The 15,846-nt window shown below is 40.1% G+C and overlaps 1 protein-coding gene across 2 annotated transcripts; it reads right to left on the minus strand.

Annotated features, from left to right (window-relative positions):
- Positions 1-3,785: 3,785 nt before the first annotated feature.
- On the minus strand, positions 3,786-15,017 carry LOC133849360 (peptide transporter family 1). Of its 2 annotated transcripts, XM_062285390.1 has the most exons (6): positions 14,916-15,017; positions 14,722-14,857; positions 7,963-8,041; positions 7,674-7,902; positions 6,262-7,615; positions 3,786-6,202 (listed from the first exon to the last, which is right to left on the minus strand). In XM_062285390.1, exons 3-6 carry the CDS (start codon positions 7,967-7,969, stop codon positions 5,711-5,713), a joined length of 2,082 nt encoding a protein of 693 aa, XP_062141374.1. In that variant the 5' UTR covers positions 7,970-8,041; positions 14,722-14,857; positions 14,916-15,017; the 3' UTR covers positions 3,786-5,710. The 2 variants fall into 2 exon arrangements, with proteins under 2 accessions (XP_062141374.1, XP_062141373.1); XM_062285389.1 differs by lacking the exons at positions 14,722-14,857; positions 14,916-15,017 and adding an exon at positions 13,581-14,093.
- Positions 15,018-15,846: the final 829 nt, after the last annotated feature.

Genomic DNA, 15,846 nt, shown 5'->3' on the forward strand with positions numbered 1-15,846 from the left:
GGACTTTCGTCCTTTGTAGTATGTCAATCAGTTAGTATTCGTATGAGGTATCCTTGTACCAAAGGACATTACGATCGTCCTTCAAATGACCGAGATACAGATGATTTTCTTCCCTGAAGAAATTTACTGTGTGTATGTTAACAGACGCTATCTTAAGGCATACTTTTAGGATGAGGCTTAATGTTATCTGCAACATGCATTTTTTAGATTCCGCAATATTATGTAGCATACTTTTACTGCGCCTCCCAAAATTTGTGCATCTGCTTGCTGCTGATTTATGTTCGCCTGGTATTTCATGTGGCCCAGCTGACATTTTCCAAGGGAATTTCGATTTCTTCGTGGACTTGCGGCAACCCAATTTTTAGGCACATCAGCTTATTAAAGCGTACATTTAGAATCCAAATTAATGCGAGTAATATGACATATAAAAATGACAAATGCGTATAGCTCGGCCATGTCCTGTTGCATTTTCGAAGGACCTGTATTGCTAGGATTATAAAGACCAACGCTATCGATTGCCATCTAAAAGTTGTAACTTTTCAGTCCCGTTGGCCAACTGAAAAATACGGAGCTTACAAACTCAAGAATAAATCGAGAACCACAAGGACAATCGGGATCAAATTGGGCAGGATAGTAGTCCCGACGAATACACTTCGATTGACACAGGACTCGCAAGGATCGAAAAGGACATGACAGAGATATACGCTATTTTCTGTTAACATTTAATCTCAAGTCGTGTAATGACTTTCGTACTTTTTAGTATACAAATCGGTTTCTATTTATGTTAACCATTTTCCATACTTACCCTTTGAAAAAATGTTGGATTTTTTTTTTGTGCAAGGATAATTAAATTCGCTGAAATGCAAATCACTACCAATACATACCCAGATTATAAGAGAATAAATCCTTAAGAATTTGGCCAAGATATGGCAACAAAAATGAAGTAATATACTGCACAAGCAATGGTTTTTGCAGAATAAATAAAAACGCAAATGATATTTGAATTCAATAAATATTTAATATCAAAATAGAATTATATGAATAATGTTGAAAACGGTTGATAACACCTTTTCTGTTCGGAATTACAAAATAATTTGAAGAGTGTGATAATCATATAATCCTGCACCGATTCTGAGATACTTCTTCTTAGATACTTTGCTGTTATCGAGGCTGCTCGGAAAACAGACAAATGTTTTTCTTTACAATAGAATGGGCGCAGGCGTATAACAGATCATCATTTACATACTATATTTATTAAACGCACTTTTGTGAAAGTTCGTATGACGCTTCCACACATTATTGTATATCTTTTAATATTTTCTTTTTTTTTTTGTTTGTTAGTTTTTTTCTTTTTTCATTTTCTTTTTTCTTTTTTTTGTTTGTATACTTTGTGTGCATATTTTCGATACTTTTTTTCGAATTGCGTAAAACATTTATCCTAAAGTATTTCATACTATATTTTATATTTACGTTAAACGAACCGCGGCCAAGCACATTCGACAGACGGAAAGTGCTTCGCGCGCAGTTCAAAGATATTTTACGCAATTCAAAAATACTTCTTTTCATTTCTCTTCTTTTTTTGAGATTAGTGTTTGTGTCTATGGATATTGAGGATGTTTTTGTATGGTAATAGGTTGAGAACTATGAGTGAGTCGGGGACCCAAATGACTTTAGTGTGGGAGGCGTTATCTTGTTGTTGGGTGGGAGTTGTGACAATGAGGATAGAATTGAAGAAACCAAAACTGAAAAAATACTGGATAGTTTTTTTGGATATGCTTGAGAATGATCTGTGGAAACAAAATCAAAGAACAAATAAAAAAGCTGCAAGTAGAAACCAGATTAATTCGTCGTCCGTCTTCGTGGCTGAAAATAGAATATAATTCTCATAGATCTCATCTTCAAATAATGTCTTTTGATTTGGCTTTTCCTATGGCTGTCAGTTTCTTTTCAATTTTATCAGCTTGCAAATCAAAGCTCTTATGCGGCAGACAGAAGAGGAAACACTTCATTTGAATTGGGAAAAATAGTAGATAAAAAATGTGATGCGAGATGATGAGAACAAAAATTAGTGGACACGCAGATTAAAACTTGATATTGAGATTTGAAAACTGTACTTTGAAATCGCCGTTGTATAACGATAACAAAATGAATAATTCGAGTAACTAAAAACTTTGGTTCCCATTGGCTCCAAGTTTCGGCAGTCATCGATTCGATTCGACTTACTCTCATCTGAAAGACACAGCATAGAAATAGGTTAATTAACTAATCGACAAACTTTTCTTTTTCTTTTTTTTTTTTTGAGGAATTTTGTAATACTGCCTTGCTGACCAAAAACAGAGAATTGCGAACATTCTTTGCCCCAGTTTTAATTTTCTTGCCTTTCGTTAGCTTTTCTCAACTGTCACGCGATGTGTGAACATTTATGCAATATTTTCATAATTACAAGCTTTCAATTTGTTATAATCTCAACTTAGCAAACCAATTGCCAGACTCTAGACACATGTCGAGCAACAGGTTTGCATTTAATTTTCTTGTATTTTTTTTGCTCATAATTCGAAAATTGTGACGGATTTGCGTTTTCGAAAACAATTTCATTTTTTTTCATTTGTTTTTGTTTTTTTTAATTTTTTTTTAATGTATATTTTTTGTTTGATTTTTTCTTTTCTTTTTTTAATTGTTTTCTGTTTTGTTTTGTATTTTTTTGCATTAAGTGCACACATCACGTACAACAGTTAACCGTTTATTTGTTTAGTGGGATTTATTAATTTATTGGGGGACTTTAAGTCAGCTCCACAATTCTCTGAAGCAGCCAAAGAGGATTTCGGTTAGCAAATAATAACTCACCGATTTGCAGTCTTTTAAAAGGCATTAAGTAACGGGAATTCAGAACTGCTCTGGAAGCAACTTGTGGAGTTAGACAATAAAATGATGCGATTATGAATTTAAGACGATTTCAAAGTCGATAACTGATTGCCAATTTTCATGACTGCACAAATTTTTGTTTGGGGGGTGATTGAATGGGAAATGTTGAAATTTTGCTGAAAGATCTCTAGAAGCGTTTCCTTTACTTGTACACACGCATAAGAACTTAGGCAGTGGCATTTCTTCTCGTCCTTTCTTCTTCAGTTTCCGGATTTGTTTTTCTTCTTCTGGGTTCTCCAAATATACTCGAAATATGTGGCAAACTCTGGCTTTCTCTTTACGCATTTTCTTCACTCTTACGATTCTGGCTTTCACATATCTTCTTCTTGGAATTTAATGATCTTTTTATTAGGTTTTGGCTGGCTTCTTCAAGGTGACAGTCGAGGCAGCGACACGGCCGAGGCTAAGAACTCGAAGAAAGTAATTCAATTATCGGAAAAGGTATTTGAATATGCCAATGGATAGGATGAGAGTTAATGGGCGATTAGGATGACACTTTTATTTCGTTATGGCACTTTCGTTGCTGTATTATATTTAGGACAGTTAGGATCTTAAGATCGTATTGAAAATATGTTGTTCATTGTTGTTTCATTCGAGACAAACTCGGAATTATTTATAGGAGGTCTCTCCGCGACAAGCGACATTACCACAAACTTGTGTGTGTGTGTTGTGTATGTGATGTTGGTTCTGCGATCTGTAGCAGCAGGAAGAACGGAGCTAGGAGCAGACGCCGAGTCCTCGCTCGATCCGTCGAATTATTCGCTTTCGATTGAGATTCACACTTGTTCAGCGTGCGTCTCGTTTAATTTCGTTTATTTCGTGTGTGCTGTTTATGCGCTCATTTTCGTGCAATTTCTTCACTATTGTTTTTTTTTGCTGCATTTCCCGCTGGCCGCGCTTCTATGGCTATCCTGCTTTAGCCGCTCGAGTCGCACACCCTTGCCGAGCGAGATGGACATATGTGTGTGTGGTTGGCAAAAGAGAGAGAGCGGAACGCACGCTCTCTCCGATTGCGCGCTATTGCTATCTCTCTCGCTTACATGTGATGCCACCCACGTACGAGGGAAGTATGTTGTTACGCTTCATCTCGTGTATGCTTCGAAGGTGGCACCAAAAGCAAGCACAAAGTATCGCGAGTATAAGTTTCATTTCTCATTTGTCCACCTCGGGGGCAAGTGTCTCCAACAAAAGCGTTTTCCTATAAGCCGGCGGCCAGTTGAGAAATACAATCGTGATTGATCCTCAGCCCTCAACTGCGACATCCACATCGAAGTCCGCATCCCGCTGCGTCCGCCCTGGGAGAGTCTCCGCTCCAATGAGCCGACGCCACAAACTCGGAACCTGGGCACACACACACAGACACATACACAGTGGGCAACTTACGTGTCGCGGGAGCCTTAATTTCTGGTTGAAAACAGCTCCAGCAATTTATGGAATTGATGCGAATGGATGCAAATGGAAACTTCCCGAAGGAGAGTCACTGGGATGTGATGATTTGGCATATACAAATTTTTCGGCAACTTGTGGCTGCTTTGCTTTCACTTCTATTCAATTTTGGAACTTCTGTTGATTTCTGCACAAGCAAAAAAAAAAATATTAACAAAAAAACTGCACTTTTTAAAAAGAAAATTTAGAAGCTGCGGCCGTGTCGCTGGCTGAAGAGTTCTCAATCGACTGTGACCGACGATGTGCGACGAGCGACGATGTCGACTCGTTATCCTCGCAGTATCCTTGGCAACAGAACCCAGACCGGACCAGAATCGGGACCAGGTAGACGACGGGGTGAGTCGACCCTTCGCCTCGTTTTGTCTCCTTAAGCCGGCTCTTTGTTCCTTATTCTGCATTGCAGCTGCATGTTTTTCTGTTTTCTTTCTGGATATTTCCAGTTTCTTTTGTTTGCACTTCCAGGTAGACGGAAACTGAAGTTGAAACTGATAACTGTAAAAGGGCCAGGCAAGAGCCTAATTCCGCTATTCATTCGTTTCGCTCTACAGGCTGTTCCTTCCGTCGGCTTCGGGTTTTATGTGTTTACTGTTGGCAATGCCGTCAACGTTGAAATTGTATAAAATTCTGTTTCTGCTGCTGCTTTCCCACGAACAAAGTTTTACATATTTGCATTCATTGCAGTTATCGTGTATAGTCTTTGTTTTACAATCTATGTTTTCTTTTTGTTTCACATTGAAAATAGGTGCGTTTAGTTAGTTGCAAACCTCTTTACACATAATGCGTCGCAATGCAATGCGATAAACTCTCTCTTAAACTCCTTCCCAAGAGAATGCCATCACATTAATGAACATTTAGTATTTAACTATTTTGCAATTAGTCGCAGCAATGCCCTCCCAAAGTGGGCGATCGTGCGCAGTGGTTGCTAAACACATCGCACAGCGCTGCCTCTGCCTCAGCCGCGTTGCCAACCACATGGAAACACATGCACAAAGTATTGAAGCCATGTGGCAACACATGCACAAAGTATTGCAGCCACGTGGCAACGCTGGCAATGCTTCTGCAGCTGTGCAGCCCTCGTTACTGTATAACGTGTTACGGTTACATTCAAATAAAATAAAGTTAGTTTCAACGATAAAACAACAATGTTAACAAATGTAATTACATAACTAAAAAAATATATAAAATCAACTTGAACTTAAAACGACTACTAAAAAAAACAAAATAAATGTATGTACATAAATAAAAAATAAACTAAAGTAGCAAAAATTGAACAAATAAAAATGATTTTAAAATAAATAAGAGATTCGTATACATACAATCGCAATTGTGACTGCATTGCAACTTAGGGTTCAGGACCAGCATCGAAAGCGGCATTGCGATAGCTGCCTTGACCATCGATGCCATGATGTGCTCCACCTTTAGATGTTAGTCCAAGTTTCGGAATATGTTTATACTCTTGCTCATTGACATCAGTTTCGTTCTCTTGCTGCTGACAGGAGTCCGTGTACTTATAATTGCGAGCGAGGAACAGAAAGAGTAGAAGATTGACCAGCATCAAAGTGGCAAAGAGCGCAAACTCCGCCGACTGAGATTCGACAAACTTGACCTCAGCAATGACCACAACAATCATATTTCCAATGGCCACCGATAGCAGCCAACAGGCTTGCAGTACGGCTTTCATGCTCACTGGTGCCTGGGTAAAGGAGAACTCGAGTCCAGTTACAGAGAACATTATTTCCGCGGCTGTCATCACAATAATCTGCGGCAGCTGCCACAGAATTGACAGCGTTGGGGCGCCACTTTCAGCAGGCATCACTTTCAGCAGATTGTGTTGCTGCAAAAGTCGCGTGAGTTGTGAATTGAAGAAGCTATTTTATAGACTGATCTACTTACGTAGCCATCCTCGGCATTTCCCTGCACCAGCAGATTGTAGAGTCCACCGCTTTTGGCCTCGAAACTTGCTGCCCGCTTCCCGTTGATATCCAATTCGCCATGGCCAGGCGCAACCTCGTGGAGCGTTGACAAGTTGCTTGTGTCCAGAGGAATGCTCCTCGAGAGGAGCACTGGACCCTCGTCCATCGGTGTGTTGAGCAGCGTACGAAGGAGCGGTGATCTGGATGTGTGTTGATCGTTGCTCACATCTTCGGCGAATTCATTGAGTGCATCCTTGGCCAGAAAGTAGCTGACTGACTTGCCCGGCTCCAGTCGAACTTGCCCCTCAATAGGAGGGCACTTGCTACTCAACTCCGCCGACTGCGCTGTGAAGACAAACTTCAACTCTGTGGGCTGAGGCACATGCAGTCCAAGTGCGTTCCACATGCCCAGTGGCTCAATGCTGTGCTTGGCTGTCAATCTCTCAAGGTCTCCTCCTTCTTCAACCGATGACAAGGCGCTGCTGAAGTCATAGCGACACGGCATGCCGTTGTAGAGACGCAGGTGAGTTAGATTTGGGTTAAGCGACTGCGACTGCTGTTCCAAACGCATTTCCAGGGCAGCCGAGATGAAGAAGCCAAACGAGGCCAAGAGCAGACCAATCGAGAGCTTCTGCAGCGGTCGCCGGATGCCAATGCGAGCGAGCAGCGGATAGACAACATAGTCGAAGAGCGGTATGAAGGCGAGAATGAGCAGCGGATTGATCACCTGCATCTGATCGGGCTTAATCTCGTATCCCCAGACAAAGCCGTCCATGTGGGTGGCCTGGAATGTCCATCGAGATCCCTGCTGATCGGACAGCGCCCAGAAGATGGGAAATGGCACATAGAGCAGCAGAATCTTCACCAGACACTTTGTCTCATGCACCATCTTTTGGCCAACGACAGGCGTGGCATAGTCCAAAAAGTGCGCCATCCGCTTCTCCTTGCGATTCTCTCGCCATCCCTTGTACGCACTCGTTATGCACTGCGAGACGCCAAAGATCATGTTGCCCGCTGGCGGCTGGACGCGATAGCGACGCTTGCCGGCCACAAAGATCAGCATCGAGACGACCATGAGGATGGCGGGTACGCCAAAGGCCAGTGAATAGCAATCGTCTTCGCCAAAGCAATGGACATCCGCTCGCAGAATTGGCGTGACTGTCGTCGAGATCATCGAACCCGCGTTGATGGCGAAATAGAAGAGCGAAAAGAACTTGGCCAACTGCATGCTCTGCTCCGGCAACTGAAATTGATCGCCGCCAAAGGCCGAGACACATGGCTTAATGCCTCCCGTGCCCACGGCAATGCACAGAAGTCCCACAATCGTCACAATTCTGCGGAATTAGATTATAGAATTACCAATTGCTTACAGAGTACTCACTCTCTACTCACTTCACTGGCATTCCCTCAAGGGGCACTGCGCCAATGGCCACCACAAGGGCACCCAGGCTATACACTACCGACAGATAGAGTATCGTCTTGTACTTGCCCAGCCAGCCATCGGCAATGAGGGCTCCGAGCAGGGGAAAGATGTAAACCAGCATCGTGAATATGTGGAACAGCACCGTCGACGTCTCCTCATTGTAGCCCAGCTTATGTGTCAGATACAGCACCAGAATTGCTGTGGAGATCAAGTGTGAGGTGGAGAATTGGATAAGCGGATAACTCATAGTTAACTCACCTCGCATGCCATAGTAGTTAAAGCGCTCGCAGAACTCATTGCTGATGATGAAGCCAACCGCTTTCGGATACTCGAGATTCTGTAAAGAAGTAAAAGAAATCAAATTCAGCTTTAATTCCAAATTCAAAATTACTTCAAATTAATCAACTAATTAAAATCACTTAGTACAATAACGCAATTAAGCTAACACAGCATGTTTTTCATGACACAAAACACAGCACGTTTTTAAACCTGTGCTTATTTGATACAGCTCCATCCATAGCAAGTATTAATTTATTTCAAATTCCGCACACTGATTCAAAACTAATTCAAATTATTAATTACAATTAGTAACAAAGTATTGTGTCATTCAAGCTGAAATATACACTTCTGAGAACTTTATTACAAACATTTGTAATCTTAAATATGAATTAAGTAAGAGAAAACAAATTCAACTCTTTTTTCAAATTCAAAACAACTTGAAATTAATCAACTAATTGAACATAATTAGAGCAGGAACGCAGAGTATTTTTTGATTAAGCTAAGATACAAACCACAGCATGTTTCTCAACTTGTGCTTATTTGTTTCAGCTTAACCATATCTATTGATTTGAAATACATTACACTAATTCAAAACTACTTTAAATTATTAATTGCACTTAATCTCAAAACAAAGTGAGACTTTTATGTGCTGTCTGTCATTCAAGCTGAAATATACACTTCTCAGAACTTTATTACAAACGTATGTAATCGTAAATATTTAGCTCAAAACTACTGCAAATTAATAAATTCATTACAGACAATTAGTGCTGAACGCAGCACATTAAACTAAGACACTAACCATAGTGTGTTTTTCAACCTGTGCTTAAACATCTCCAATTCCAGCAAGTATCTATTTATTTCAAATTCCTCACACTTAGTCAAATTATTAATTACAATTAGTAACAAAGTGTTGTCTGTCATTCAAGCTGAAATATACGCTTCTGAGAACTTTATTGCAATCGCTTGTTCAGCTAGAGGAAGTTGTGCGAAACAATCGTTTTATGAGGCAAAAATCAAGTGCAGCTTAATTGCTTTATTTTCCATAAAAAACGGACAGCGGGTATCTACACATAACAGGTGAACTCAATCGAGCGTAGTTTTTTTCTCTTTGGCTTATCAGAGTGTACCCATTTATTATACCGATTGTTTATGACCTGGTAGCTGGAATTACCCATTAGTAAAACACTTTAGTAAAAAACACTTTAGACTGCCCTCAAAAAAGGTTTCTAAATGATCTAATCATTTTTGTACCCATTTCTTTAAGGGTGAAGGATGTTTTTTATGTGGTTCACAATTCTAACATATATTCATAAATATAGCTTATAACCCAAAACCGCATTGTAATCGACACTGTTGGTCAGTTTGTCAACCGTCAAGCGATCGTTTTAAAAATACACATTATTTATAACTATTCTTAGTCGATGTATGTGTTGATGTTTGTGTTTGCGTTGCACGCATTGTTGAACTTGACTGAGCCGCTATCAAATCACTCAGATGAGAAAGTGCCGCATCATTTGGCCGATGACTTGCCAAATTCTAGACCACTTACCAGACACCTCTATCCGTATCTGTATCTGTGTGTGTGTCTGATAAATATATACAACTGCAGATAGGCATCATTCTTTGGGGTAAGGGCATTCAAACGTCATCGTCATCGTCGTCGACGTCGCGTCGCGTCGCGTCGTCTCATTATCAAAGTACGAATAATTAAATTGTTATTTTCTAAATTTTCAAAAATAGCAACAAAAACTTGACTGTCATTTCCCATTATCCGTCTCTGCCTACTTCTCTGTTGTTTTCCTCTCTCGTCTAGCTGCATTTAAGTAAGTCACAAACAAGTAAGAATCCTAAAGACGAATGTGCTCGACTGTGAGATACCCACTACCCACTTGACAAAATACTTGACTCTTAAAAAGCTTAATAAAAAAACTATAAAGAAACGTAAATACAAAAATATTAAATACTAAAAATACTATATATAATAAAAATACTGAATACTAAAAAATACTAAATAAAATAAATTGAAAAAAGTTAATTTATGCCGAAAAACAATAATAAGATTTGCATAACTAACTTGAGGTACATTTTGAATCATTTGATAATGTGGAAATAATCATGAAGTAAATCGCATTAAAATATTAAACATTTTGATGATTGGGCTGACATCTAATTTTTAATGCAGCAAGTCTAGTCTAGTATACCCCGTTTGCCAGAGAAATATAGGGTATGCAAGGATCTAGAGGTGCAAGCAAAAGGAAGACACTAGAGAAAGCGAGAGACTGCAAATGCATTCATTTAGATAGGCGCCAGGCAACCTAAGGACCTAAGTACCTAAGGAGCGACCTTAAGGACCTTAAGCAACAATGGGTTTACCTCCAGTGGCAGCAAATCAATTAGGCAACAATCAATGCAGCGTTGTTCTTTGCATTGTGCGGCATTTATTTTAAAATATACTGAATTAATGTACCGCAAAAATACTACAAATATACTAAATGGAATATTTGGTATATTGATTCAGTACATACATACATTCAAAATATACCATAGATTGTATAAATACCAGATTTTCAGTTGAATCAATCTTAAAATAAACTAAATTAATATACCGTATATATACTAAAAATATACCAACAGCAATAACTGGCCATTTTTGTGGCATATGTACATTTCCTGCTGGCACAAAGTTTTGCCTTCCTTCTACCCTATGGATAGCGAGTATAAAGTACTTAGAATCGAGTGAACATGTTGTACCCTTTGTGTACTGGATTCAATGGGGTATATTGCGTGTGATGACGACAACGATGTATGTACATATGCGATTGGTATAGCGTTAATCTGGATCTTCTCTGCTAATCGATATTGCTATGAAAGTACATTCTTCATCATTTGCAGGGTATTGGCTAGTCTGACAGCTCCAGACGCAACTCTCGAGAGCGACTCTTAGCTAGTTACGAGTTTAAATAACGAATATGAATGCAGCATTTATATGTAGATTCTCTATAGCGACTCTGACCTAGTGTTTGTTGTATGTATTTACTGACTGGCTTTGCCAATTTTGCATTTGCATACCCTGCATTAGTTGGTTTGACAGGGTGGTATAAATGTGTGACTATGCCAACAGAAAGAAATTTGAATTTCATTTGAATAATTGCAAAGCTATTATCGCCACGCAACTATCGATAGTATGTGACTGTTACCGATAGTTGGCTATTATAGCTACGCAGCTGTTGATAGTATAAGACTGTTATCGATAGTTGACTATTATAGCTACGCAGCTGTCGATAATATGTGGCTGTTACTGATAGTTGGCTTTTATAGCTACGCAACTATCGATAGTATGTGACTGTTATCGCTAGTACATGACTGTTATCTCTAGGGTCAAACCTAGACTACCGGGTATCTCCTAGTCGAGCACTGCCGCGCACAACGTTCTCACTTGTTGATATTTGTTTTCGCTTTCAATTTGTAAATTTGTTTTGGTGTCGCTGTTTGTTGTTTATTGTTGGATTTGCTGTCTGTTTGTTATTGTTGGTATTTGTCTATTGGCCTATTGGCCAAGGTAAACCGTAAACGGGTTTCCAGCTGCAGCTGTTGGCCAACTCAACGCTAGACAAATCGCGAATTCTGCGCACGCAACAACGGTTAAGTTAAAGCCAAAGTCAAGTCCACACCTATTAAAAAACACTACTCGAGTGAGTGTTTCTGAGTATGAGTATGAGTATGTGTGAGTAGTGAGTGTATTCACACTCCCCCCCGCTAGACACTCTCGATCGATGCGAAAAGTGGATTTTCCAATTGCAAGTGCTGACAAATGTTTTATTTACTATTTACTATTCGCTTTGCGAGTCGATGCAATGAATTGATCGCTAAGAATTGAATTGAGTGTTGAGTATCGAACACATTCGATCTGTCAGCTTCTATCGACCAGGTGCGCAAACTTCTTCTGGCAAATAAGAAATCTTGCGGGAGGAAAGATCAGATCGAAGCATTTATCGATCTCCAGAGGTAAACCAACAATAAATTCATCTCAGATCTAATCTAATATAATCCAATTGCACTCGACACATTCAATTCATGCACATATGTTATGCATGTCCATTTAATAGTACAACAAGTGCAACAAACCTGATTTGTGCATATCTAATCAAACTGTCCAGATTCTAGGAATCTACCTCATACATTACAGACATTACTCGTATATCGCATACAATAATTGCACAATTTTCACACAGTTGAGGGGTACAATGCACGGCTGATGGACATACCCGATAGCCAGCAGTTAAAAGGGTATTCTCTGTTTGCAGTATGTCTAAACGAATGTATTCAAACTATATAGAACAACTAGATCTCATTTACTACTACAAAAGCAAAGTTGTATTCGTGAATCTTGAATCAAAATCAAAACAATTGAACTGGTTTCGATTAAATAACAAAACCTCTCGAATAAAACTTGCAGGTATCCGTCCGTCGAACACACTCAACTACAGTTTTTTATTTTCAATTTCAATATGCAAATCTATTTATAAGCAAAGCACACATAACCTCACTTTCGTGATTGTGACGTCACAGTCTTAAGTGTTGTTGCTTTGTTGTCTCGGCTCATTCGCTTCAACGAACGGTAACACAACGACAAACATGCACACAGACATACATATGTACATACAAACATACTTATTGAGCCGTGTGGAACGCATAGAAAGAAAACTGATGATTTAACCGTGAGAGATCGAAAGCTGCTGCGACTAATTGCCGAAGCGAAGAAGGGGAAGGGGAAGAAGTTGAAGGTGAAGGGAAGGGGGTGCAATGAGGCGCAGCCATTGCGTCGTCTAACGTTTGGCTAGACTGCAAATTACGTACATACATTCATACATACACACATACATATACATACATATGTATGTGGTTAAAGAACTGAGAACTGCCAACTTATGTTTAGCCAGCAGGTTATTCAACTCTTTGTGATTGTAAATGTAAATGTATGTATGTATGAATGTATGTTAGTTATTTCTATGCACTATCGGTAACTGGGTCATCGCCAGTCTATTGCTTGTTGTTCCACAATTCTATTGCGAATCTCTCATTTCAATTTCGCTCGTTGATTAATTCAATCAATTTGCGCGGCAATAAAAGGATTGCCAGGCACGCACTTCGCCCTGATAGGCGTGTGACCAAGGTCACACACACACACACTCACACCCATACATTCGCATGCATTGCATACTTAGATCGGTATATTTGCAGTTGTCGACCATCTTAAGTTTGACATCTCTCTCTCTCTCTCTCTCTCTCTCTGTCTCTCTCACTGCTCACTTCAGAATGCAGTACATTCATGTGTGTGCGTGTGTTTGTGTGTGTGCGCAGTAGACTTTCTCAATTGCCATCAGAAAGTGACAACAAACAGACGCCGCGACGTTGCTTTTGCTGCTGATTTCTTTTCCTTTTCAAGTTTAGGGCACAGCACTTAAACACACACACACGTGCACACAAACAGACATGTACACTTAAAGCTTTGAATGTTTGTATGCATGTGTTGGTATGTAATTGCGCGGCATCCAAAAGCGACGCGACCGTTTAAGGTAGCGGTACATTAAGCTCACCTCTTGCTGCTTCTCTTGCTTCTGCTTCTCGTTAGTTGTCATCTCCTTTAATTTGCCGCCGACTTCGTTTGCGTTTGCGACTGCGACTGCAGCAGAGGCAGAGGCAGAGGCAGTGCTTGCCTTCTCAACATCGACAGGTTTCATTTGCAGTTGTTGTTGCCGTTCAACAATAAAATTTAATGCACATAAGCAAACAGACAACAGACGGAGGTAAAAATGTGGGAGCGCATACACTCACACATATGCATACGCACACAGACAAAATTAAGCGCGAATTGTAAACACTAAAAACAAGTCAAAAACAAAAGCAAAAAAAAAACAAGCCTCGCCTCAAGTTCACAATTTGCCACTTGGAATTGGAATTTAATGTGCTGCCAAAAAACGCACGCGCGTGTTGCAATTATTAATCTGTTACAAAAACCACTGGTTGGAGAGGGGGGGGAGCAACAGTAACGGTCACGTTTACGCCACAAAACAACGAACACCACAAATTCTGGACAGCAAATGATCTGCGACTCTTGTGCAAACTGCACTTTAACCAAAATGCGAGACGAGACAAACGGCAAGAAGAACAACAACAAACACTAGCGCCATCGTCAGCATCTGCGTCGACTGCGCAGTCAACGCAGCAACACCACAACCCAACAACACAACAACAACAATCAATGCAAACGAGCAGCAATACACGAAACACTCAGTGTTAATATTTTGGGATATTCAAAGCACCAGAGAGGGAGGGGGAGAAACGGGGGGAGGCAACGACCGTCGTATATCTGTTGCTGTGTTAATTAACATAGATCAGCAGCAGTGCTTTACTCTCTCTCGCTCTCTCTCTCACCGGGGGCTGGCTCTCCCTCTCCCCATAGCGTGGTGGCTGCGCACACTCCACTTAGAGAGCTTAGTGCAGTTTAGTTGAGCAGCGCAGTCGCAGTCACTGCGCGAGAGCGAGATCGAGAGCTTTGGCATTAACATTGTCAAGTTCAATGCTGATAAACGCTGCCTCTGCCGCTGTCTCTGTCTCTGTTATCCACTCACTGTAGCCAACCTAATTAGCTTGCTTCTACGATTAGTTCTACAGTGCGTTTAACTGTCTCAAGACTTGAAGTATGCACATACATATAGATAAAATAGATTCTCTTACCTTAAATCGGTCCTGATCCCCACTTTCATTAATATCGGTTCGTGTATCGCTTTCATCGGTGTCGAATTCGGGTTCACTTTCCACTGGTTTTTTTTTAGTGGATGGCGAGCAGCATCTGCTCCTCTTTTAGGCATCACTAAAATGATAATAACCGATGCATTATTAAGGGAATTTTAAAGAATTCCAAAACTCACCTTTGGAAGCGTCCGATGTGGAACAAAGGGTCTGATTCAGCGGCCGGGCTTTTCCCAGATGAGCGCATAATTTCTGGTACATTTGAGTCTACAATGTCTAATTTGTATAGTATAATTTCTTTAGTTTGACAGTTGTCTCAGGGACAACCTTTCGGGTTTGCAGACTGCAGTTTGAAACTTGATAATCTCTGCATGACTCCGATCTAATCTATGCGATATTGTCACCTGACCAAAAGGGTTTAATCGCAACCACGGCGCGTGCTGTTTCCACCCTTTCAAGTGGACAAAGTTAAGAGTTATCAACGTTGTTATTAGGAATAATATTACTCACCTTTAGTAGGAAATACTTCACATACTTAAATGTAGAATCTTTGAAGTTCAGCTTTCGTTTCTTGACCTACACGGAGAAATGAAAAGCAGTCGTATTTTAGAAATATAGAACATAAAGAAGTCAAATCTAATTGCTACAATATATGAATCAACTGAGTTCCTAATTCATTCCAGATTATCCAGTGTGTGCTTATCAGTATATATATTAGAAACTCAGTTGATTTATATGGGGATTTTCTAGACAGCGATTGCTCAATCATTGGGACGCATTGTGAAGCCCCAACAAAGGGGTTGCAATGTCTCAAGACCTTCTAAACGTGATCGGCTCAGCAATGTGATTTACTTGAACTATATCTTGCTGTTGGACTGTTGCCACAACACTCTAGAGTCATTGTCTTTAGTTTGCAATTGTGTGATCATTATCATTATCATTATCATGATCGTTATCGATATTCTATAAATGTGCATGCACTCGTTGCTCAGTTGTAGTTGTAGCTGTAGGAATTTCAGCCTCAGATATGGGCCATGCGCTTCTCTTAATAGCCTTAATAAACGCTGTTACTCAATCCATTCATATATATTCGAATCGAATACTTAATAA

Source organism: Drosophila sulfurigaster, chromosome X (genome assembly GCF_023558435.1).
Source record: "Drosophila sulfurigaster albostrigata strain 15112-1811.04 chromosome X, ASM2355843v2, whole genome shotgun sequence".
NCBI classification, from domain to species: Eukaryota; Metazoa; Arthropoda; class Insecta; order Diptera; family Drosophilidae; genus Drosophila; species Drosophila sulfurigaster.

Bases quoted from the DNA above. Each gene is read 5' to 3' on its own strand.
- LOC133849360 (XM_062285389.1), bottom strand. From the start codon at position 13,724: ATGAAACCTGTCGATGTTGAGAAGGCAAGCACTGCCTCTGCCTCTGCC. The intron at 8,042-13,580 runs GTGAGCTTAATG...ACTTCTTTACAG, and splicing joins AGCAAGAGAAGCAGCAAGAG to AATCTCGAGTATCCGAAAGC. The intron at 6,203-6,261 runs GTAAGTAGATCA...CGACTTTTGCAG, and splicing joins GAAATGCCGAGGATGGCTAC to CAACACAATCTGCTGAAAGT.